The 26325-nt window shown below is 26.4% G+C and overlaps 1 protein-coding gene across 1 annotated transcript in view; it reads left to right on the top strand.

The window, feature by feature from the left end:
- The first annotated feature begins 762 nt into the window (after positions 1-762).
- Positions 763-26325, top strand: part of LOC129965916 (N-alpha-acetyltransferase 35, NatC auxiliary subunit-like) — a 36256-nt gene continuing 10693 nt past the window's right edge. The window contains exons 1-15 of the mRNA XM_056080199.1: positions 763-968; positions 2853-2965; positions 4978-5011; positions 5106-5220; positions 5718-5792; positions 5942-6109; positions 9088-9198; positions 9556-9606; positions 12832-12915; positions 13688-13808; positions 17812-17993; positions 19793-19852; positions 19930-20051; positions 22219-22384; positions 25571-25749. Coding sequence (XP_055936174.1) covers positions 916-968; positions 2853-2965; positions 4978-5011; positions 5106-5220; positions 5718-5792; positions 5942-6109; positions 9088-9198; positions 9556-9606; positions 12832-12915; positions 13688-13808; positions 17812-17993; positions 19793-19852; positions 19930-20051; positions 22219-22384; positions 25571-25749 — 1634 coding nt within the window. The 5' untranslated portion in view covers positions 763-915. The remainder of the gene's footprint in view (positions 969-2852; positions 2966-4977; positions 5012-5105; positions 5221-5717; positions 5793-5941; positions 6110-9087; positions 9199-9555; positions 9607-12831; positions 12916-13687; positions 13809-17811; positions 17994-19792; positions 19853-19929; positions 20052-22218; positions 22385-25570; positions 25750-26325) is intronic.

The raw sequence follows: 26325 nt of genomic DNA, 5'->3' as shown, positions 1-26325 counted from the left end.
TTCTACCCAGGTAATAATGTATACATTAAAATAATTAGACATTGAAAATCTACAACAGATCAAGCTCAATTGTATCATTTCAAAATATGAGGCTTCTTTAAAGAAAAAAACAATTTTAGAAATTTAATCTTTGAAAATTATTAAATGAAATAAAGATTAGTCACGGTATTTTAATTTGTAATAAAATACATAACTTTTGTTTCTAAAAGAAGACAGCACTCATTTTAAAATAACTAATTCCGTGTATTCTGAAGAAAATTTCAAATGATAATAAGCTCTTAATTACAAATAATAAAGAAAATTTATACGGCTTGTTAAACCAACCACAGAATCCATACAGATATAATGTTTAAAACTTTGATAGTGTCATTTACAATATATTACTGAAATTCTTTTAGGGCAAAACATAAAAATACAAACTTTTTGCCGGAAAAATTAATCCCACAAATATTCTCTAGAAATTATTCTTCGACAAGCAGCCGAAACTCCAAACAAAACTTTTCCTTTTTTGTTTCTATTCTATTCATTCCTCAAATCGTATTGCCATTTCAGTTGTTGATTTTATAACTAATATTTTTTCAGGTCTGGATATCGTACTAGAGCTATATAAAAAAACTTAAAATTGAGAAAGAAAATACATTTTGTTGGTTTTGAAATATGAAATTTACTTTTAGAATTATTATGATTAGAAAATACTTCAAAGAAAGAAATTTCGCATTTTTTTTTATTAATATTAACTGATGCCAATGTTTGTAGAAAATCGATAATTCTCCACTTCAATAATGTTCTGTTTATTTATATTTACATTGTATCAATTCTAATTCAACATCAACATCAACATCATCGCGAAAATTAGAATGTGCTTATATTGAATTGAACTAAAATTTGAAAGTTTTGAAAATTAAAGTCTCAGTGATGGCTGATGACAGAGTGTGCTTAAAAAGTTGCGAAAGACGTTTTGATAGCAGGTAAATATAAGTATTTTGTTGCATTCGGTTTTGAATTCTCATAGTATGTAAAGTGTCTCATACAGTGGGTAAAAAAAAGTTTCCATACGCAGCTATGACTGTTAATGAAACTTAAATTTTTGACACAAAATACTTTGGAATGAAAATGAGAATTTGAAAATTGATGTAGCAGAAATTCATTTATTTTTTATGAATACTATAAAGAAAAAATGTGGAGAAAATTAAATACATAAATTGAAAGAAACAAAAAATGTCACTAATAAGGAACAAAAAGAGTTTCAATACGGTATTTACATTGTACATGAAAGATCTTTTTCATGTTGAATAGTTTACATTTAATGATCGGTAGGTCATCCTTTGACATTTATCACTCCTCTCAAGCGTTGTGGCATAATCCCTGCAAGTTTTCTTGTTGTTTAGAGGCACTACTCTTGACAAATCTTGGAGGTGTGCTTAGGATCATTGTTCTGTTGATAAATAAAGTCAGTTCCAAGAAACAGCTTTTCTGCACTTTTTAAAATATTTTGATTTAGAATGTCAAGATACATTTACCTATCCATATTTCCTTCTATAAAATATAAATTTCCGACACCAACAGCACTTATACAACCCCACACCATGATCCCGCCACACCGTGCTTAACACTTCCACATAACTTCTTAATTAACATATGCTGCTTTGGTTTCCTCCAGACCATAACTTGGCCATCTGACCCATGAATATTACATTTTGATTCATCACTGAAAAGGACTGATTCATCAAAAGAAAGAGGCTTACTTACATGTTACTTTGCAAACTCGAGGTGCTTTTTTCTGTTCCAGAAACTTATAAAAGAAGTATAAAAAACTTATACTTCTTACGGGCCACACATCCATTATAACCTTCTTTTTTAATGACATTTCTGACCATTTGAGGTTGACTTTAATGTTGTAATCAATTATTAAATCAGTTGCCAATTGAGGTGCACTAATCTGTGGATTATCTTGCACCTTACGCATGATATTTCTTTTATGTAAGTGACTTAACTTTGGAGGTCTTCCGGATCGATCTCTATCCTCAAATGTTTGCAGCTCACATTATTTTTCAATAATATACTGCACTGTAGACTTTGGTTTTCGAGTGATTTCACTAATTCTTTTCATTGATAATCCATCTTTTCGCAGCAGAATAGCTAATTCTCGAACGGCTTTCAGAACCTCCATTTTAAGATGATCAGCTACAAACTGGAATTAAGCAACTGTTGCTATGTTGTGTATTTCACTCTGGCAAACAAGAAACCTCGAATATTTACTGCGGGTCAGTTGTAAAACATGCCAGGAAAAATTTGCATATTGTGTACGGAAACTATTTTTGCATGATACTTCGTTATCTAGTTTAAAAATGGCAAAAAAGACCTGCTGCCTTTTGTAAAAAGAGAAACTTATTATGAAACTCCCTTTTAAAGACTTATCTTAATCATATATAAGTAATTTACAAAGATAAAAAGTGAAGATTAGAAATTATGCTAATTTATTTTTATTTTGTCTTTTGTACGGAAACTTATTTTACCCACTGTAGGTATATTTTTGGATTTTAAAAACTTTACCTAATCATTTTTTTCCTATGAATGATAATTAATTCCTCACAATGAAGGGCATTATTCCACTAATGACAGCTATTGTGCTAATTGCAAGTTGTTGCAGATTGAAATCTGATTTAAATGGGCATCATATAGTTTTATATAAAATAAAGTTTTTAATTCATTTGCATCATGCTCAATGCATTTCATAATGTAAAATTTTTGAATATATTTATTAATTGTTTTATTTATTTATTTGTCAATGGAAAAATAATAACAAAGTAAATAAAGAGATTTTTATGCTATTTTTATTCTTGCTTACTTAGGAGAAAGGAAACATGTGATAGTAACTCTTCAGGGCCACCTACTGAATCCTGCCAGAAATGTCGCAATTTTAATTGGATCGATGTGACAGAGGAATTTTTCAAAGCCACAGAAGGTAAAATGCATTGTTGCTTATAGTTTGTTACTAAAATATATATTGTAAACTTTATTTATTTATACAATTCATACAATACATACAATTCATACAATTTTAATAGGTTCCCCCCCCCAACAAATATAGCATGTTAAAAGACGAATTTTTTCATTTATTTGTGTTAAAACTTTTGGTACTTTTCTGTTTCCGAAACGTAAAAAAATTACCAAACTGTTGGTGCCAATGATGTTTAATTAATTGTAGTTAATCCAACTAATGCATTTTACTTGCAGTTCCTAATTGACCAGTAAAAACTTTATTGGGTGTCATAAAGGAATATGTTAGGGTAGAAACAGCTATTTATACGAATCGTTGGAAGGCGTATAAATCCAATGAACTGTGAGATGCCGGTTATGAACATTTCACAGTAAATCATCTATGTAAATCCAGAAAGTGGGTGTCACACACAAACAGTAGGATGCATGTGGGGAAATGCAAAATGGTGCAATAAACAGCATCTAGACACTGATAGACAGCACCTCTAATCATACTTATGCAACTTTATGTGGCAACAAATGCATAAAAACAGCTTTTTTCTTCAATGTTGGAAGATATTAAACATTTTATACCTCTTAAATAAATTAATAAAAGTTTAGGATGCAAAATTTTGATTTTTGACTTGATTTGTATTTGGTGTTTGATTTGGTGAAAATAATTTAACTGTTGCCAGTGGCCTTCGGAAATGGAACAGTACCAAATTTTTAAGCATCCAAAGTTACTAAATGGTATCCCTACTAAGGTAGAGAAAAAAATAATAATAATAATAGAGACTAAAAATTAATTATCCACATGTTATTTAATGAAAGAACCTTAAAAAAAATTATTTCTTGACTTGTCAGTTTTTTTTTTAAAGCCTGAAACTCATTTTAAAAAAACCCTTGGAAAAAATTGCTAGAATTTGTCCTTCCTCTAGATATTATATAGATATTATTTTTCATTTTTTTGTTTTGGCTTACATTTTTCCTTTTTGATATGCAATGGTAGAAAAAGTAGTTTTAAAAATTTAGTAGCAAAAAAAATATTTTTAAAAAATTCTATGCTTCATTTAAATTCCCGCATTAGGGTTAAAATTTACCAGCTTTTGTCAAAAATTGAATCGTTATCGTTTTATGAATTTAAATAGTATTTTGATGAAGAAAGGAAACATCTTATTGTAGTAAAGGGAAATATACTTTTAATGGTAACAAAGAAAATACATTGAAAATGATGTACTGGAGAATAAGGAAAAAGGAGTATATTAATGTATTTTATGAGCTTGATGCATATTAAATCAGTTACTTCACACCAGAAAGTGGATTTGGTAGTGAAATTGCTAATTTCAAAGGCAATAGCTGGAAGAAAATGATTTTGTATAATGATCTGAAAACATTTGATTGTAATAGCATAGAACCAAAATTATCCATAACATACAATCCAAAATTCATTGCCATTATTAGCAATTATTCAGTGATATATTTAAAAGAATGTTTGCTTAAAGAGATGGTATATTTAGTGTTATTTTTAAATTGAGCAAATAATTGCTTGGTAGTAAAAAATTTTCCCCTTATGAATTTTGCATTAAAATAGTTACTTTCAAAAGCATATAATTATCTAATCTATTAATTGGAAAATTTACATAATCCATTGATAAATTGTAATTAAATTCGAATTGTAACTTTGTAATGAGTAATAATTGTAATAAATACTTATAATAGTAATTGTAATTTGTATTTAAAGAAAATATATTTTAACATATATGATTGGTTATCTTTCCCTATTAAAAGTGGAACTTCCTACAGAAGTGGAACTCTTTTTCTGCATCTGACACAATAACATAAGCTATGAAAGTCATCAGTAGTGCAATGACTCGTATCTTTCCTCTTCATGTAATAGCCGCTTGAATTTTCTCTTGTTGTTGAGACATTTTCCATATATTTTTGAAATTCAAACATAAATAAATCTATTAAGTAATTACTTTATTTTGTAACTTTCAGAGTTGGAATTAGGACAACTTCTTCATGATGATATGTAAGTTTAAGTTATTTATAAGTCATTTTTTTTAAATTTCATTGATCTGCTATTTTAAAATGAAAAATATAACCATTTCAGTATTTTTTTACAGGTTTGGACTTTTTGAAGCAATGTCTGCTATTGAAATGATGGATCCTAAAATGGATGCTGGAATGATGTGCAATCGTGGCAATAAAAAAGTTCTTAACTTTGATCAAGCACTCAAAGTACTGATTAATTCAAATATTCTTTACAATGCTAAGCTTTTTAATTTTATAATTTTGCAGTGAGTTAATTTAGTTAAAAGGCATTGCCATAATTTTGTTCATTAGATATCTAAAAGAAATTGCTCTTTTCTTAAAATTAAAGTGCTACTAGATTCCATAACCTTTATCTCTACATTATGTTTATAATTATATTACTTTCATCACTGATGAAATGTAGTTTTGTGATTGGATATATTTGAAAATTTTTATGCAAATTAGCAGAATACAAATTGATAGTGTATCTTCTGAAATGCTTTAAATGATTATTTGGTTTAGTTTTGCTTCTACTTTTGTTAAAATTTGAAAAATATTATTTTTATGTATTTAAAAATATTATTTTACCTTTGTTATTTTAATTTAATTGCCTGTATTAATATTTAATTGTCTTTGTCATTAAAACATCTATGTTTATTCATCATAAAGGTGGCATTTGATAAAATTTTTATTTTAAATTTTAGGCTGATAAATTGAAAATTAAAGATTTAACAGTTGAAGAGCAAATTGGAATCATAGATGCTACTCTTGCATGCTTGGTAACAAATTATTTCTATTGAATTATTTTTATTATTTTCTGTTGAAGTGCCTATCTGAGACAAAATCTGCCTGTATTCAAATTATTACAAAACTGGATAAGAAGTTCTAATATGCAGTGAATGTTGCATTCTTTTTTACCGTCTTTCAGGTAACTTGGTTAGAAGGACATTCTCTTGCACAGACTGTTTTCACAAACTTATATCTACAGAAACCTCACATGGTAGAAGATAAAATTATACGAGCTTTTAGTATACACTCTTTAAAGTTGTTAGACGTTATTAGAGATTTTATAAATAAGGCTGGTGTATTTGAAGAGGTAAGATGTTTCTTTAAAAATTGCAAGTCTTTTTGATACTTGTTATAGTTTTAAAGATTTATTTCCATATTGTCTGAAACTGTATTTAGTGTTTTGAAACTGTAATATTATAATGGTTATATTTCAAAGCTAAGAGTATGATTTTAATTTGAAATTATCATTTTCATGATTTATATAGTCCTATTAAATAAAAACACTGTGGTTAAATAAATAATATAAATTCTTATGAAAATATGCTTATATATCCCTCTCAAATATTTTCTTTTTGGATAGGATTCACTTCCTCTTTTTCTATCTTTTGTATTATATTTTTAATTTTAGGAATAAATTAAACTATTTATGAACCAGAATTTATATGATTTAAATATATGTGTTATTTTTATTAAATATGTGAGAAAAGAAAGGGAATAAGATAATAAATTATTCATAGGAATTGGAATATTACATTTCCTGGTAAATGTTTTGTTTTTTTTAATCTGTAAATTAAAATTCTGTACTAGCTAATGTATCTCAGTTATTCAATAATGAATTAGACAAAGGGTTTTCTTCGAAATTTCAAATGAGCTAAGAGAAAGTTTAGCAGCTGTTATTGTTTAGAAATTCATATAATTTTCCTAAAATTCTCTTATTAGCATTTTACTTTTCCATATTTTTATTTTATTGCATTAGTCAATGTTTTTAAATTTTTCTATTCCAACAAATACTTTTTGTTTCATTATATTTAGCTTTGATATTTTTTTAAAATTAGTTTGAAGATTAATAAAATTATTGTTTTGCTTTTATTATGCCTTATGTAAAGTTAGAATTTTTTAGGTAGATTCTTTTTTTAGGAAGCTCTTATGACATGATTTTCCAGAAAATTTGTTTTAATGTGGATGAAAGTTGTAGATGGGTTTGCATATAGGTCATCCCGTGAAAAAGGCAGGAAATGATATGGGAGTTTTTAAAACTCCAATTCCCTAAAACTTCTAAATTATTGAAAATGAAAAGATTACTCATATTAGGCAAATAGTTGCTTCATATTGAATTCCAATGAAGTTAAAAATCTATGAATATATTTGTAAATAAAAACATCCCATGATTAAATAAAATGTATAAGTTTGATGAATTATGCTTTGCTGGATGTGAAATTCATCTTTGGTTGCATGTCTATTTCAAGATCTGAAGATTACAAATTTGTGATCAGTTGTACTTTATGGTAGATCAATCACATTTATGAATAGTTTACCTGCATTTAATTTAAACAAAAAGGAATATACTTTTACTTCCCATTGCGCCATCCGGAGTCTTTAGGTTTGTCGGTTGAGAATACTGCCTGTTTCAGTGGTTCTCATGATATGATTTTGGGAAAATTTCTGAAGCTCTTCACTATTCATAATCTCTAGAATTTAAATCCTAATTAACTTCCAAAGTTTTATCTTAATTTAACCCTTATTAATTTAATTCTAAAATGTTCTCTTATTTCTTGATCCAATTTCACCAATCTTGTTAATTAATGCTACTTGAGCTCTGTAAAACTGCTTTAATCAGCATTTTCACATGCGTCAAATGAAAGAATAAAAATCTGCTATGCTAAGCCAATTCTTTTACAAGATATCTGTATTTCCCTTTCCTAAGTCTGTATTTTCTTTAAGTGTCAAAGAATCCCTATCAGAATCTCATAGTATAAAATCACTCGAGGGAAATATTTTGTACTCTTTTGTTCTTCTCTTGTGGCATGGACTGATGTATCTTGCTGCTTCTTGCTTGTACATAAAGTATGCCTCCCGGGATGGAATAAATCAGAAGTTTTAAAATTTCAAAGTGTCTCCTCTCTTTGGCCATGAAACTGCTTAAAAATATGTGTTTACATTTTATATACATAATTTATTTAGGTTCATAAAAGTAATTATTTTCTCATTATTGGAGTTCGAATTTACTAACTTCTGAGTTGTATAGGGTTCTGATTTTCTCATGCTTCTCAAGCTACAATTTCTTAATTTGTCCAATATACAGTGCAGTACAATATACTCAGTTTTTTTGTTTGTTTTTTTATAGAGTTATTAGTTTAGAAGGGATAGCTCTGATGGGAAGATAAAATTTTCCTTTTCCTATGTTTTTCTTATTATTATAGATTTTAAAAAAAACGTTAATTAAACTAAGGGACCAAGGGAAGTTATTAACTGCTCATCATATTGGAAGAAATTTTATACTGAAAGCTTTTTGATAGCTTCAGTTGCTTCAAAGTTAAAGGAAGAAAGAATAATTTTCAACTTAAATTTATAAATCAGATATCTAATTTATCAGCTTGAAAAATGTATTTATAAATATCATTATAATATTTATTGTTTCAGTCTTTAGCAAGTTTTTCTGTTTTTAAAGAAAACTTAATGTAAAAAGATATATATATATATATATATATATATATTCTCCTTATTCAAGAGTCATTTAAGATTATTGCTCAATAGTCCTGATGTTAGTTATAGGCTTGCATATTTTAATTTTTTATCTTCAGAATTTAATGATTAATTTACCTTTTATTTTTCATTTCACATGATAACAAAAAATGCATAAAGGATAGCATGAATTCTTTTATGCATTCTGACTTTAATTACAATGTTTTAATTAAAGTCAGATGGGGTGTTTTAAGATTGAGTATTGACAGTTCTTCAATTCCAATATTAAAGATTTGTTGATCCTCTGTTTGTATAATTGTTTCTTGCAAATTTGGGAACCAAAACAAATTATGTTACAAGGATTAGTCGTCTTGTATCAGAAATACATGAATAAGTGTTGGAATAATATGACAATCAATGTATAATTAGAATTATTTGATGCTGTACCCATTTTCATAAATTGATACAAACTATCTTAAATTTAGAAAAACTATTAATATATGTAATTATTATTATTAACCCTTTGCAATTGTTACGGCCTCTGCTATTCAAAGGATTAATTGTGTATATGATAAATCTATTATGTATTATTTTCATTATTAGGAGGATTTTCAACCAGTCATGTATGGTTATAAATTAGCTAATGATATTCCCGTGGGTAAAGCCACAGCCATGTTAAAAGAAGTGGAAGAAGAGTTATTAAAGAAAGTAAAGGTAGCTATTCCATCCCATAGTCTCATATTAGAATAGCATTTTTATATTTTATACAATATCAATTTTTATTATCACTACAATATCAATCAATTTGAAAAGAAAAATTTTTATGTAAGTTTGAAAAGTGTTTCAAGCATTACATATATTTTTTACTGTAAATTCATTCAAAAATTGAAAATGCTATCTTAGGTAGAAATAGGAAATGTTTCATTTTTTTGTATTTAAATTGATGTGTGTGTGAGGGAGAGAGGGGATATTTATTTGTTTTGAATAGAATGACATTTATTTTATCACTTTCTTACAAAATGTAATTTTATCATCTTTTTTTTTTTTTTTTTTTTTTCCAATTTCTTGTAGCTAACTCGGTCCAAGCCCGGTGAAGAACAGGATATAGAAGTCCAAACAAGAGTATGTATTAAATCTTAATAAACTTTCAAATTAAAAAATATTGGTCACTGCTAATTTTATAAGTCCTTTATTATTATAATATTGTTATATAATACTCTTATTTATATTTTTAAAAATTACTCAAATTTATTACATTTAAATAGAAATTGAAAATTTAATATATGTTCTTATATGTGACATAAAAGTTGAATAATTTACTAATATTTTTTTTTCAATCAAAGAAAATCTTTGGAAGTTCAGTAAAGGCTGAAATTTTAAATTTAAATGGATTCATTAAATATATGATGTGCATCTGAATCAGTTTTTAAATGTATCAAAAATAAGATAATTGTCCAAAGCATAAACAGCTAATCCGAATGTTAATTTAACTAAATTTAAAATTATAAAGGAAAATATAGTTTGATTTACATCTACAATCTTCAAAATTTATATCTTTTTTATTTTATCATTTATTAATTTTGTATTGATATTATATTTGTTACAAGTATTTTTTCCCACAGAAACTAGAAATAACTTTATTTCTGGAAAACCAAGAATTTTTCAGTGCATTGGAAAAAATTTCAATTATTCATACTTTTATTTATTTATTCCCAGCAGAAGAATCTTGCAAATTCATTTTCGTAGGCCCTATGGGTTTCATTGTCCAGTTAATTCAGTTACTCGTATTATACTAAAATTAGCATTTCTTGAATATCTTGCCTAATAATATTTATAGTTGAAATTTGGTTTGGTGAGGTTTTATGCATAGCTAGATTTATCAATATAGTGGGGCATAAATTTGTTTTAATTGCTGGCAAAATGAAGCTTTGAAGAAAAGTGATCAAATTGTAATATAGTTAAAGTTACAACCTTAAAAATTGGGTTAAATTAAAAATTAAAAAGAAAAGAAAAAAAAAGTGAATAAAATATTGTTCTCTAGGTTCTTTTAAATAGGCTTCTTCATAACCAGTTTTTGCATTAATTAAATAGTTGCCTACATTATCAGTGATGATAAAGGTTGCTCTTAGCATCGTAGTAGTGCATCAGTTTCAGCTCTTCAGGTACTCTAAAGAATGTTTTATTAAATAACAGTTTTAATTGTTTATTAGTCTGGTATTTTAGTTAGCCCATAGATGTTCTAATTCCATCTTATGTTTCTGATGAGGCACAAAATTGATCTAGTGGAAGATGCTGAATTTTATTTTGATAACCCCTTTTTAACACTCAGTCTGTTTAGGAAGAAAAGACACTAAGTGTTTTTTTTTTCTTTTTTTTTTCCCATATTAGAAAGCCATTTACATTCCATTATCTGTCAGTGTACTACTTACTGCTTTAAGTAATTGCTTTGTGATTTTTTGACAGAGTTTGCCTTCTGCATTCAACCTAATTTTAGTTTTTTTTGTTTTTTTTTAAATATGAAAAATTTTGCTCATTGAATTTTAGATTGATTTAGATAAATTACTTATGCTTCCTAGCATATAACGGATATAATGCAAATAAATTTTTTAAATGTCCTGTATTCTACTTTGAAACATTTTAGTTTTCTCTAAATGTATAGAAAGTCTCTGAAATAAATGAAAATGTAAAAATCAGTTATCAAAATACATTTCAAAATAACACATTTACCTTCTTCTTTCAACCTAAAAATTAAACTTAAACTTATTTTTACTGTAAAAAATTTAGGTCATTTTTGTGTTATTTCTTTATAAATTTTAAAATATTTTGAATTTTATATAATTTAGAAAACAAGCATATAATTTTTAAAAAAAATCATATTTCCAAAATTTACTCGTGGGAGATTTGTTCTAAATCATCAAAAAAATTTGAGTCAATGCTCAATTCTGAATTATCCTTATTTTCACATCATTTTTAACTTTGAAAATATTTAATAAAAATAAGAGCTTGTATGTTATTCTGCATTTTTCCTTTTGAAAAATTGCCGAAGAAGTGGGATAATGTGCTTTTAAAGATTTATTTAATATTCAAAGAAGGAAAAATTTATAAAATAGATGAAATTCAAGTAAGTATCACCATTTGTAAAATATTTTGGAAATATAATTCATGTTAATAGTTTTAATTTTAAAATCATACTAAAAGAGATGTTTTAGAAATTTTATAAAGAAATGTCTTATTTTAAATCTTTTGTAGAAAATAATACAATTTCCAAAATATTCTTTGTATTTTAGTAATTGAAATTTTGGAAAATTAGATTTATAATTTTATAACAAATAATTAGATTGATTATTAGATATTATAACAAAATCACATAATCACATGAGAAAAATTAATAACAAAGGCCCCCATTAAATGATCTAAAGATTAATTTCCATAAGCTAATAAGTGGTTATTATTTCCTGTAGATACTATGATTAAAAATTATTATTCTGTTGCATATTAAATATACAGGCATCAAATCTATGTCATGGATACTATTATGACTTATAGAATTTTCCTAGAAATTTAAAGTGCAATGAATAATATAAAGAAACTCCTTTTCAAATGCAAGAGAGAAAGAAAGGTATATTGTCTCTAGAGCCATTAGGAAATAAGGTCCCTTACAAGTGTTGTTTTCTACAGGTGATAAGTTTTGGACTTTTGTTGCAATGATTTGTGTAGTTAATATTGCAAATAAAGTTTTCTTGATTTTAGGTGAGATTTGATTATTTCATTTGATTATCATTAAGGATGATTGGTTATTAAAAATAGCTACCCCCCCCCCCCCCAAGAAAACTAATGAAACTTTTATTCTGTTAAAGGCAAATTATTTCTTTAAAAAAAGCTTTCAAACCTTTTCCATTTTTAAAATTGTTCTTTTTAGTATTTTTTTTTAATAATACTTCTCACCATAAAGATTTGCAAACAATACTCAATAAAAATTATTCTTAATGTGTACCTTATTTCTAATGCAAATTTTTAAAGAAAGTATTGGAAAAACATCTGATTGATTCAATTATTGAGTCCTTATTAATAGAGAGTTTTTTATTTTTTTAAAGTGATTAAAATACCTGCCATCTATACTAAATATAAGTCATATCAATTTTCCATCTTCATGTACAGAAACAATTAGGATATTTATATAGAGATTTATTTTTTGTTTTAAACATTTCCTGAATTCTCTTTCTTAATTAAATGCTTAGTATGCTTGTCATTGATGTGTAATAAATATTTTGTTTTTGCCACAATTATCCTTTCATTATTAAATAAATAGGATTAGATTGCTTATTTTTTTATTTATTTTTTCTATAGCATGAGGAAGCAGTAGCTCTGTATTCTAGAATAAAATTTTGCCGAATACTTTATCAAGCACTTCTTTTGTTTCAGAAGAAAAAGGTAATAAACTTTATTTATATTATGCAAATTACTATTATTATGTAGTTTTTCAGAATCATGTTTAAAGCATTTTATATAACTCAATTTTAAAAATCATTATTTAATTGTAGAATCAGATCATTATTTAATTGCAGACTGTTGGAGCTTACACATTTCTCAATTAAATATCAAGTATGTTCATCCATGAAAGCAAAATTCTGGTAGTCTGAAATTTATAAAAATTTTAGACATTTACAGTTGTCTCTTGATTGTTGAACATTTAAATACTGAGAAAACTGTCAATAGGCAGTTGGAGAAGAGGCTGGCATTTAGCTGATGAAGTAGTTTAATAAACAAGTTTATTCAATTTCTGCAAGTTCATTTGTGAGACATATTGTCGAGCATTGCCATTATGAAGAATTTGTTGTTTGTCATTGTGAAGTTATTGGCCATTGCCAGATATAAAAATTGCAAGTGCAATTTGGCTATTTTTTAGGTGTTTTTCAGTTGCAATGATTTAGTCTTCAAAAAGTGATGGCAGGTAATTCCTTATGATGATCACCAAACTGAAACCATAGAAGAATTGTAATTACTTTGTATCAACGGGATATTTCATGTAATACTTTTTTTTTAGATTAATGTAAAATAATTTTTTAAACTTTATTTTGTGATTTGTTTAAAAATTAATTTAAAATATTTGCACAAATTTTAAATTATTTAAAAAATAAAATAAAATAGCTCATTGCATATTTATTACTTATGGAATAGTATTGTGCATTTTTTTTTTCTTTAGTGTTTTGCTGTAGATGAAGTTGATAAATTTCTAGTTCAGTGTCATGAATTGCTTCCTATCATGGAAAAGACTATTCATTTAGGTATTCGTCCTGATCCAAATGCTGAAAGTAGCAATAGAGGTAATCTTCTGGCACCATTTTACCTGCTAATCAGTTTTTCTAATTATGTTGATTTTAATTTCAATACTTTGTTTGTGTATTTATAAGTTTGCATATGAGGTTATTGCCATGGATTTTAATTTAATAATGTTGTTGTTTTAAAAATCTCATTTGCCAAAAGTGAAATATGACCTATAATTATAAACTATAACTATTGCTTTTTTTTTTCTATAAGTCAACTATTTTTTTAATGGATTTTGTTTGCTGTGTTATTTTAGTGTTGATGAATGATACAATTTGTGGTAGAATCCTTCTTTTATTTTGTTTGTATGTTAATGCCATAAATAAAATATTTTGGCATTGCCATAAATAAACATTTATTGTGAGCCTACAGTATATATTTACTTATTTACTAACCATATCTTGTTTATGCAAAAATAAGTGAGAGTGTAAGAATATGGGCTGTTTTATAAAATATTAGCATTTTAAAATCAAGCAGTTCAAAGGTGACACCATAGAGTTTGTATGTGGACAGATTAGTGGTTTGTGTTTTCTTATATGTGATTCAGCATGTTACATTCATAAAGAGGGCAGAATAATTTTTAAGAATGGGGGAATCTTTAATACTTGTTTGCTGGTGCTCACCATCCCACAAAGGATCATTTATTACAGTAAAGATGTTGCTTCCTTCCACAATTGGCTTTAAAAGTTATGGTTGAGCTTAATTTATTTACTTATAATGCTTAATTCAAATCAGAATTTGATTAAGTTTATTCTTTCTTGTTTTGATAATATTTAACTGTACAGGTGAAATTTAGGTTTAAGTAATAACAGTAAACACTGTTGAAAGAGAAATCATGTGATCACATCTAAATTCACACATAAAACCTCAAATCCCATATTAAATTATGCATTTTTTGGAAGCTTCATAATAGAAATATTTATATAGATTGATATTAATACTTGTTTGTAAATTTTGAAATATGCTTATTTCATTCTTTGAGGGTTTTGGAAATCTTAGGTTTGACATAAGTCAATAGTAATATCATTTGTTTGAAACAATTCCCAGAAATGCAATATGAAAGATAGTGATATTTAAAAAGAGTCTGTGTCATATAAAACTTTTACTTATCTTTTTTATGGTCAGGAAAAAAAATTAACAAGTGTTAAAATTAATTCTTGACTATGTCTCTCTATTTCTGTGTTCACCTAAGTGTTGGGAGCTGCATTGCACAAAATTATTCAGTATTTTATCTTAGTAGTAGGTTTACAGCTACCCACATATTCAGTTTAACCCAAGTTTATCATTGCCATCTATGGGTAACTAATGATGCATAGTATGATAGTATAAATCACCTTCAATCATATTTCATTATTATATATGCATCATTGGGAGATTTTAAAAGCTTTAATATAAAGATAAAGAGATAAAAGCTATTTAAGATAAAATTTTAACTAATTTTAAATTGATTAGAAACTGTACTGATCTAAATATTTATTTCTAAACAGAAATCAAGAATTTGACAAATTTCCCTGTAAGAATTCATAACTTTGAAACACCTTGTATATTAAACGAATAGAGGTTTCTATGGTTTGACAGAATTTGAATATATGAAATTTATATTTGAATAAAGTGAGGCAGTCATTTCTTGAATTCAGCTTCAAGCTCTCCACATTTGAGTACTCGCCCTACTTTCAATACATGTTTATCATTTATGTAGAAACACTTCAATATCAAGTTACTATGTAAAGATAAAATTAATTATTTTTAAAGCATATTTATTTATAGTCCTTTCACAGTTTTGCTGTTGCATATGATATACATGTTCAGCTATCACTCAGAATGTAGAAAACAGTACAAATAACTTACATAAGAAGAAAGCAGGCGTTTTAAATAAACAAAAAGAAAAAATGAGGGAAAGAGGTGGGGGCATGATTTGGGAAAATTAATCTTGTATCTGATTATGAGCAGATAAAAAAAAAAGATACAAAACTTTTGGAACTATGTATTTAAGAAGGAGGGCTTTCTCATTTTCTCTGTTTATAGTGTTATTTTTTTCATAAGCAGAAAAATGATTATCTCTTTCATGCATCAATACAATTTTAATTTATAAATTAAAATTTTTACAAAAAAAATTATCAATTTTTAGACTGAGAATAATAATAATATCTTACTGTGTACATAGTTCATTCCTGAATACATTCAGACCAGCATTTATGTGTAATGTTTTTTTAATTAATCAGAAGCCTGATTAACAAATCTTATTTTATCAATTTTTTCCCCATTCATATTAGCATTTCATAAATTTTATCCAGAATTTCTTTTTAGTATTTTTTTTTTTTTTTTTTTTTTGTCTAAGTAATTTGTGTTGAATTTGCTTTTGGTTTGTTGATGTATATATAAATTTATGTTGTTTTTTTTTACATTTAATTGAATATTTCTTTCGAAAGATTAAACTGTTGTTTAGATTTCAATCCGTTTAATGTTAGATGCTTCAAAGTAACTTCTACCTCTATAATGCACTTCTCTGCTTAGTTGTTCAAGTTTTGAAAATGATTTTTTAGTCCTCTTTCATAATGCTTTTCAATTCTAATGTTTTGGTTCTTTTGATGTATTCAATATCCTCAAATTGTGTTCCCTTTAGCAAATTTTTCAACTTCTGAAAAAAAAATGGCAGTTACTCTAGAGAGCATGGAGGATTATTAATCTCCACCATCATATGCTTTGTCAACACTTCTTCACTGGCAGTGTTGTCTAGAGCCGGCTATTGCAATGGGAAAAAATAATGTACTCACATTTTGTCAAAAATCTTAGTTTCTGAATTTTTTTTTTTTTTTTTTTTTTTTTTTTTTTTTTTTGAGGTTGAACATGAACTTTTGCAAAAAACTGATTTCTGGCAGTCTTTTCACAATGAATGACTTCATAATCAAATAGTCTTTTCTGTTGCTTACTCTCAGAGTCATACTCATTGCACTAAAATTCATTTCTCATTATTATTGAGTTGATAAAAAGTAGGATGTGCATTAACATTGCCAAAGAATTAACCATAAAAGTTCATTCTTGACTTGAATGTAAACAGTGAGGAATGTATATTAATAAAACTGTTATCTCCTGGAAATCAAAAGTTTGCAGTTGAATGATGAAATGCATTCATTCTCTTGATAAATAGTGAAAAACAAATTAGGAACAGAGCTTGCTGTTCTCTATTTTTCTCCTCAAAATTTGATGAAATGCCTCTATTGAGAGATGTTAGTATAACATATATTTATTTTCTTCGCAATATGTACACACTACAAGTCAAAAGAGGGCTTTTAGAATAACAACAATAAATAGAGTGATGCCACTCTAGCTGAAAGTAATTATGCTAAAATCTCTGCCGGCTTGTCACTGTTCAATTGCTTAGCAAGTACTTGGATAATTAGTTGGCAATCCAATGCCTCAAATCACTAACTTTCTCCATTGTTTCTCTCATGCACTTGGAAATTAGTGCTATGCCTTTCTGCTCCTTGTGAAAACATTGAAACCATTCAAAAGACATGTATGTTATAATACTTCCCCACCATATTCTTACTTGAACATTTAATGGATTTCTGTCATTTTTTTACTCAATTTCATATTAATCCATTACTGCAATTTCACAACAATGTAATAGGTAAATGTATGTTTCAAGAACTAATGTAATAGAATTACTTACTCTTACTGTAAAAGGGCCCATACTTTATTTGGAATACACTAGGTACACTATATGTCTGTTAGCACTTGCATATATATATATATATCCTCAAGCTAAAGATTATTTTGATGTATTTGTTTTTAATTTTATATTAGAATTGAAAATCAAATTAAATTAAACTCAATTTTATATCAAATTAAATTTTTATTTTCTGAAGGACTGTCCTGTTTTTGTTTCATGTTATTATAAATATTTATTCTTCAGATAAATTTTTATCTCTGCTTATATATATTTAAATAAATTTTAGCTTCCGTTCAATGCTTTTTTTTTTTTTTTTCCTTCTTCAATAGCTGATTATCCTACTATTTTGGGTTTTGAACCATTGGTGAATCAACGATTGTTGCCTCCAACTTTTCCTAGATATACTAAAATAAAGACACGCAAGGAATCAATTGAATATCTTTCTTTATTGGTTTCTCGACTGCGAACTATCTGTAATATAACGGAATGTGTTACATTCCATTCTGCTTTGGTAAGTTATTAATTTATTTGATCTGAATTTCATTAAAATATTCCTTCAGGTATAAAATTTCTTTTTGTTGAATGCTAGGTGATTTTATAATAGTGGTTCAGCATTATTTGTTTATTACTTTAATTCCTTTCTTTAGTTTGTCTTAATACAAATATGTGCTCTGATCTTTTTAGGTTGGAGTAAATACATAATATAAATGCATCATTCTTTTCCTGATTTAATGGTGATTCTATTCGTGATTTATGTAATGGTTCATTGAAAAAAGAAATCATATTTTCAATTTTAAATTATGTTATAATAGATCAATCTATCATAACATATTTATAAAATATATTATGATAGATCATATTAGTTATATATATATATTTATCAATAAAGTATAAACAGAGTTTCCACAGTCCTTGAAATTCCTTAAAATCCATTTTATTTTAAAAAACACTTCATGTTTTTTATTTGAATCTTGGATAAAAGATAAGATATACATCCATTTTTTTAATTTTTTTTTTATTTACTTGGAAAAGGGGAAAAAAAAAAAACAGTTTGAGGCCTGGTTTTCACTTTTAGAATTCTACCAACAAAAAATGTATATTGATATAAAACAATCACAATTGGCTGCTCTGGCCTCATGGGAAGGTCTCGGCTTCTGAACTGGAAGATTTCAGGTTTGAGACCCGATTCCATCAGAGAACCATAGTTTAAGCGGATCTGGCACACGTCCGTTGGGGCCAAACATCTTCCCCTGGTGTGATGTGGAAATTTAGAGAGGGGTGCCAACTCAGGTGTTGTTCTTGTCATCAATCATCGCCATGGTTCAAAATTACAAGGTCCATCCCAAAATAACCCTAGTCTTGCTTGGGACATGGGACATTAATCTAACTAAACTAAATTAATAAAACAATCACAATACTTAAATGCAATGTTGAAATGTGTTATTATTATTATTATTTGAATAACTTCTGTTGACATGTCATATTTCCATGGAAATGTGGATTTCAGTATTTTCAAAATCGAATTTTGTCATTCTTGATGTCAATAAGATTTCCTTTACGTAATAATTCTGCAATATTTTTAATGTTTCAGGCACTTTTTGTAAAAATTTATTCATATTATTGCAAAATTAACTATACTTATTTTGCTTTTGGGTGTTTATGTTTAGCACAATTCATTATTTTATCTAATGCAGTGAGTATATATATTTTAATGCATTTTAAAAAGTTGGGTTTTTTTTTTTTTAATGATTTTCAACAATATTTTTTGATAAATTAATTTTATAGTTTAAAGATACATGTATGAGATTCTTGTCACTCATTCAAGAGAAAATTTAATGTTTCATAATAATTACTCTTGCACAAGATGATATATTTATTTAAAAATTATTTTTTTTGCATGCATTTACTTTTTTGTTCTTTGATAATTCAAAAGCCTGAAAAGTGATATTCCAAGAGAATAGTTTTCCTATTAATGGTGTTTTATATACACACACATATCCAAAATGTAAAATTTTCAAGTTTGAAGATAAATTTCTGAAATATGTTTAAGGTTAGCTATATAGAATAATACGGCCATTAGTGGCATACAGAATGAGTGTTATTTTTAAAATTTTTGGAATTGATTGAGATGTAGTTACATTTTTAATGGATCCTTTTAAAAGTTGTGCAGATATATATTTTAGGAAATAGTTTTTCTTACTTATTAGTCTTTTTAGCTTTTAGAGTATATGTTAAGAAAATCCTGTACAATTTGGCATCTTTTTTTATATTTTCTCTTAAAAGTACTTTTTTTTTTTTTTTTTTCTGTAGGATTTTCTAAATGAGTTCAGCAAAACATCCCCATGTGTTCTTTCCAGATCAGTGCTACAAGTATGAAAATATTATATTTATTTAAATTTTCACAATATAGTTATTATGGAATTTTTAAAAATCATATTATTTTACAGTTACTCTACTTAAATCAAGCCAAATGCAGTGAACCTGGCAAAATCTTGGGTACCATGCATATTATAGATGTCTTGAGAGATGCCATAAAATCCTTCATCAAACCACCAGTTTTAATGCCAAGGTACTGAAATTATTTTCTCAATGAGTTAAAGTTCTAAAATACATTTGAAAATTAAGTAATACAAAAATGAAGGTGGTGTACTACCTTTTTATTCAGATTCAAAAATTAGCAAATTTCAATGCAACATCTCTTAGTTGGATAAGTCACTTTATATACTTAACCTGCTTATATATGCGCATCAAAGTTAATAGCTACATCTAATGAATAGCATGCTTATTGTTACTGATTAAAGATAGGCTGAATTTTGGATAAATTTGCCTAATGGGGTTTTGATTGAGTAGCATTATTTCCTGATATACAGAACCCTAGTGTTTTATAAGTGTCCTCTGCATTTTTTTTTTTTTTTTTTTTTCAAATATGTTATTAGGTTCTGAGTGAATTATTAGTTCCCAACAAGGCCAAGATCATCTTTGCACATGTGATAATGTGTGTCACTGTAAATAAAAACTTTTACAATTAGTTTAAATTATTTACAATTGGTTTAAATTATTAGAAAAAAATGATCAGAAATTAGCAAATAAGAAGACAGTCTGTTGTAATGGGTATCCTTCTTCTTTTTGAGCTATCAGCTTTAAAAAATATAGTAATTTTTTTTAATGATGATTTTTTTAATGCAATATTGTGTGAACAAATAAATAGGCAGAAATGTATAAAAATGCTACTCATTTTTTATTGTTATTTTGGTATTATAGATTTTATTGATATTTATGAGTATGCCATAATTGTTTAATTGATGAATTTGTAAAAATTTTTTATGGTAATATATATTTTTATAGCAATAATATTTTTTTAATTAATAAGTCTGTAATTATTTTTCACTATGTCTAATGATTTTAAAATGATTGTGTAATCTTTGAAAAAATAATGTGAAACATTATGTCGTAAACATTTTCTTTCACTCTTGAGTTTTATATTAATGTCATGCACATGAAACTTTGCTGTTTCTAATCACTATTCAGAAACATAAAATTTGTACCCCTTTATTGTTATATTTTTAAAAAATTTGAAAGCTGCTTTTTTTAAGGATCTAAAATTTTCAAATTTAATTTTGTTTGTTTGTTTGTTTGTTTAACACGATTGAATGAAAATTTTAAGTATATTATTTAAATCTCCTTTTTACTTCTTTTGAATATTAATGATAGATTAATTAGAAATGTAATTCTTAAATAAAACTGAATATTATTATGTTTAATCTGCAAGAACAAGTTATTTTGTATTATCTTGTTTTTATTCTCTTTTTACATAAATATAAATAACTAGACGGTTTCCAGCTTATGACAAATTTAGCATTAAAACTGATACAATCAATAACTAGACGGTTTCCAGCTTATGACAAATTTAGCATTAAAGCTGATACAATCAATATGCAGTTTTTCTATCAAAACAGCATACCAAATTCATTTAGCCCTTTGTAATTTTCAGCTATAGTATCTTCATGTATATGAAAATAAACAGGCTTAATTGAAAAGGTATATTTTGAATTAAAATTTTTTTTTATTATTACAATATTTTATTTTGCATTTTGTGTATCCCAAACAAAAAAAAAATCCTTGATTAGCATCATATTTAATATTAATTTTAATCTCTTTTAAATCACCTGGTTTCATTTCAGTTTCTGGTTTAATTGAAGAGAAATGGGTTGTTGCTTTAAACATGTTAATCTTGAAAGCAGATTTTTTTTTTTTTAATTTGTGTTTTATAAAAATTGTCAAACATTTTCAGAAATCAAATAAATCTTATCTTACAAAATCAGAATTCATTAAACAAAGTAATTTTTAATAATTCTTTAATTCTTAGACAATCTTTTAATCTTTCTTAGTAAATATTTCAAACTAAGAAAAATTTGAGAGACATGTTTTATCTTCTCTTTCTGTTCCTTCAGACAAATGTATTTAGTGTGGAATTTTCATTTCTCAGTAAATGAAACTTCACTAATTTTTTTTTTATTTTTTTTTAAAACACATTTCATATTTAATTATTTCATGCATGAGATTTTGTGTTATATCTTAAAAGAATGCAAAAGTTTCTGTTTTTCCTAAAGTTAAATTACAAAAATCCATTCTTTGTGTACTGTGAAAGAATGGTTATAAAATGCTTGTACAAACATGCAGTGTACACAAACTTGCAGTTTTTAAAATGCAAATTAATTTAAGTAAAATTTTTGCAGATCTCCTTTACTCTTCAATCCACAAACCAAAGAATATGTTGAGACATTTCTTGGTCACTGTGTCCGCCCATTTTGTACTTTGGTGCAAATAACAGGCCATAATCGTGCAAGACAGCGAGACAAATTGTCTCATCTATTAGAGGAGTTGGCTGCTCTACAGGAAGAGGTGAGCGCTTTACTTTTAACTACTATTTCCCCCCCCCCTTTCAAATCACTTTTTATTTTTGATTTTGTTAACACAATTGCAAAAACATTTATACTGTGTTAATTATCATTTAAACCTGTAATTGATAATTATATTTTGAAAAGTTTTGTATTGTTTTTGTGATAATAGTTGTTAGTGCAGAATGACATACTAGTGCATTCTCATTTACTTATTGAATAAATTAAAATTTTATGTAAAAAGCAAGGTATAATTAATTTTTTTATTGCTATCTGTTTTACACTGCATTAAAATTCTTTCTTATATTATACATTAACGTTGGTTTGTAATTATTTTTAGTATATGATGACGATGTATAAATTGTTTTATAAACTACGTTTGCATGAAAATTTATTAAAGTGACTTTTCCTCTCCCCTTCCCTCTAAATCTATAATTTTACACCATTATTAAAAATTTATATTGAATCCACTTCAACCTATGCTGAACTTTTAAATATAATGTTTTAACAAATTGTAGCTATTTTTTGTATAATTGTAGCTTAAATTGATTCTTGTGTGATTCTTTTAAATTTATTTCACAATTAGATGAGAGACATAATATTAATTCATTTTGAATTTGAAGTAGAAAATTTATTGAAATTTTAAATAATTTGTATCATTCAAAGTATCTGGTTTCGGAGGCACATTTTAAAAAACTCCTTCAATTATCAATTTTAGTAGATTTTCAAGATAATTATAACTCAAAACAATAAATAACAATAATTAGAAAATTTTTAAAATAATTAAATTGAGGTATTTTAGTGTAAAATTTGATGAAATTTGAGCAAAATGCAAAACATTCTACACTAAATTCAAATTATCCAATTTAAATTATTTTTCTACACATCATAGTTATTGTACTTATAAAAGCAATGAACTAAAAGCGAAGCAAAATATACAAATGAAAAAAAGTTATGGGTCTTCGAGCATTTTTATGGTAAAAATCATAGATACTACTGACAATAAAGTGTTAAAAATCAAAAACTATTAACATTAGACCTAAATCCTTAGTTCATTGCCTTCACAACACTTATGTTAATATATATACAAAATTTCAAGAAAATATATCCATAAGTTTTTGCATAGTAAAATTAAAAAATAAGCATAGTAAAATTTTGACAAAAAACACATTCTTTAAAAAATGCATTTAAAGTTTTTTTTAGTATACATCTAAAATAATATTTCATTTTCAACACTTAAAATTCACCACTTTTGTAGCAAATGCTTTCCTTATACTCGGTTTTATTAATTTTTTTTCTTTCTAATAGCCCATTTTATTTTTCTGGACAATTTTGTAACAGCCAAAGAATGCCTTTTTGCAGCAACAATTCGCTCGTTGTCGAAGCTACTTTATTGTGTTAGTATGTAATGACTTGGAATAATACCCAATTCATTAAAAATTTCTATTATGCCTGAAAAAAAAACCATTATTGAATAACAATGCAGCTATATTACTTCCTAAATGCAAAGTTTTCAACTTAAAAAACATATTTTTGGGAATAATTGTCCATAATAGACTATTCAAACTTTCATTAACATCTTGTGTTTTCCCATGAAGGCATTTTTTCAGGAGATTTTGGTCACATAATGTAATATATGTAGGCTTAATAATATTCATAATATTTTTTGGGAGTTCTATATTTGAGTCTTTACATTTCTACCTTCTAAAAGTGCACATTGGTATTTGCACCAAGAATCCCTTCCATTTGTCCATGCATTGGCTTTTTATTACTGTAACAAACATGAGCAAATGCAACAAGTGTTGCACTTTGAATCTGCAATAAATTACCAACATTGGATCTTATTGCAACGCCATAATAGTGTTGTATTTTATTTATGACATTGTCTGTAAGCTTTCCTTTACCCCCAAAACCTTTCGATTTTTATAAAGTTCTCAATTGAGTAACCACTCGCTTTTGAACATGCCCTACACATTCACATTTCAAAACAGAACCTTTAGTGAATTTTAATGAGAATATTAATGATATTAAAGTGCAAAAAAATGACTTCCGGTTATTTTCGTGCTACTTCTGGTTTCGTTTTCGTTAAAGTTGATTTAAAGAAACATCTATTTCTTCTGATATAATAATCATAGAAACAAAACAAACACAAATTTGAAAATGTAAATAATTGGTCTTTCAAAGGAAACAAAAAAAAATGTGATTTTTAGTCAAAAACTGATTTGGCAACCTATGCAGATACCTTGCTGACTTTTATCCATTTAAAAGAATATAATCACTGATTTTAAATGTATAAATATATATTATTATGCGTACACATTGAATTTCTTTTTTACACCTTCTGCTCTAAATTTATTAGTATTACTGCAGATGCATGCTTATTTGACATGATCATAAATTGAATAACTATCTTTATAAATTAGTTATACTCGTAAATTTAAATGGAAGGTTAAATTAAATACATCCAGTGCAGTGCCTGATACCAAATACCTCAAGTGTAGAATATTTGATGTGATGTAGTTGCTTGTTCAGTATATCTATGTTTTAAAGCACTATCACTGAAAGATAAGCATTAAAAGATGGAAATCAAAGAGCAGTGTATGAATGCAGTCATAATATGACAGCATTTTTAATGTCTTAGTATTAATCTATAAAAAAATAATATTTTATAGTGATCTCTGCATGTTGTTTTATATTTTTGATTTAGTAGCAATAAATACGGATGCTAGATAAAGAATGTACTGAATGTGAGTTATCCAGAAAGATATTGTGTTTTATGGCTGAGGAATCTGCCAGTTAAGAAATGGAACATACACAAAACATTTATTCTGATCTCTTTAATATTTCACAAGAGTGCAACTCCTTTCAAATCAGAAATTCAAAAGAAACAGAATCAAAACAACTTGTACAAAATATAAAAAATTTGTTAGTAGGCTAGATGTGAAATTGTATACATACATCTGTATAAATTTGCATTTAAAAATAATTGAAAATTATAATTTTAGAGTAAATTTCTAACCTTATAATTACACTCTTACTAGTAAATGTTACCTTTGTGTGTTTTTTTTTTTATTTTGTATATTCGATACAAAAAATTCCTTTTATAAAAATGCAATTCAAAATTGCAACAATGTGATTTGATAATATTTGTTAAATATCCAATTCATTCAACTTCTGTTTCATTTCATAGGCTGACAAAGTGGATGCCTTTCTTCACAGTATTTGTATTAAATTGGATAATCCATGCACTCATTTAGCTTGCTTTGGTACATGGGTTCTTTACCACACTTTAAAAGTTATGATTCAGTATGTACTGTCTGGATTTGAACTGGAGCTATATTCAAGCCATGAATATATTTATTTGTTTTGGTAAGTCTTCGTTTTGAAATGTTTCACTTATTGTGTCTACTAGTATACATAGTCTTAGATTCTCTGAATTGTTGTGATTTTCAGAATTTGTATTTCCAAATCATTTTACTGAAGTATATATTTAGGAAATACATGTCTATTGAATTTGCAATGTATTCATAATATGTCTAGGTTATAATTTATATTAATACCTGTCAAGGTCGAAAAAAATCTACTAGTAAAAATGGTTCCTGAACTTTTTTCAACCATAACCAGTATTTTAATAATATTTAATACCTTATGAACATTTTAATTTCAATGCATAGAGATTTAATAGTACTGAGATTGAAATTATCTCTTAAAGTTTAGTAATATCTAACTTAAAATAGAAATAATTTTAATATTATAACAAAAACACATTTCCATGATACAAGCAGCAACAGCATGTCATTGATTAAATTGTTAATTAAAAATTGTCCTTTTTTCTGATTTCCTTCACACTTTTAAAATACTTGAATCTTCATTGTAATTGCAAGCCTTTGCTTGCAACAAAATTCAGACTGGCAGTTTTTGCATAATTTTTTTAAAATCTCAAGA

This window comes from Argiope bruennichi, chromosome 4 (assembly GCF_947563725.1).
Source record: "Argiope bruennichi chromosome 4, qqArgBrue1.1, whole genome shotgun sequence".
NCBI lineage: Eukaryota > Metazoa > Arthropoda > Arachnida > Araneae > Araneidae > Argiope > Argiope bruennichi.
The sequence above is the reverse complement of the archived record's forward strand: the minus strand, read 5'-3'. Positions and strand labels throughout refer to the sequence as shown.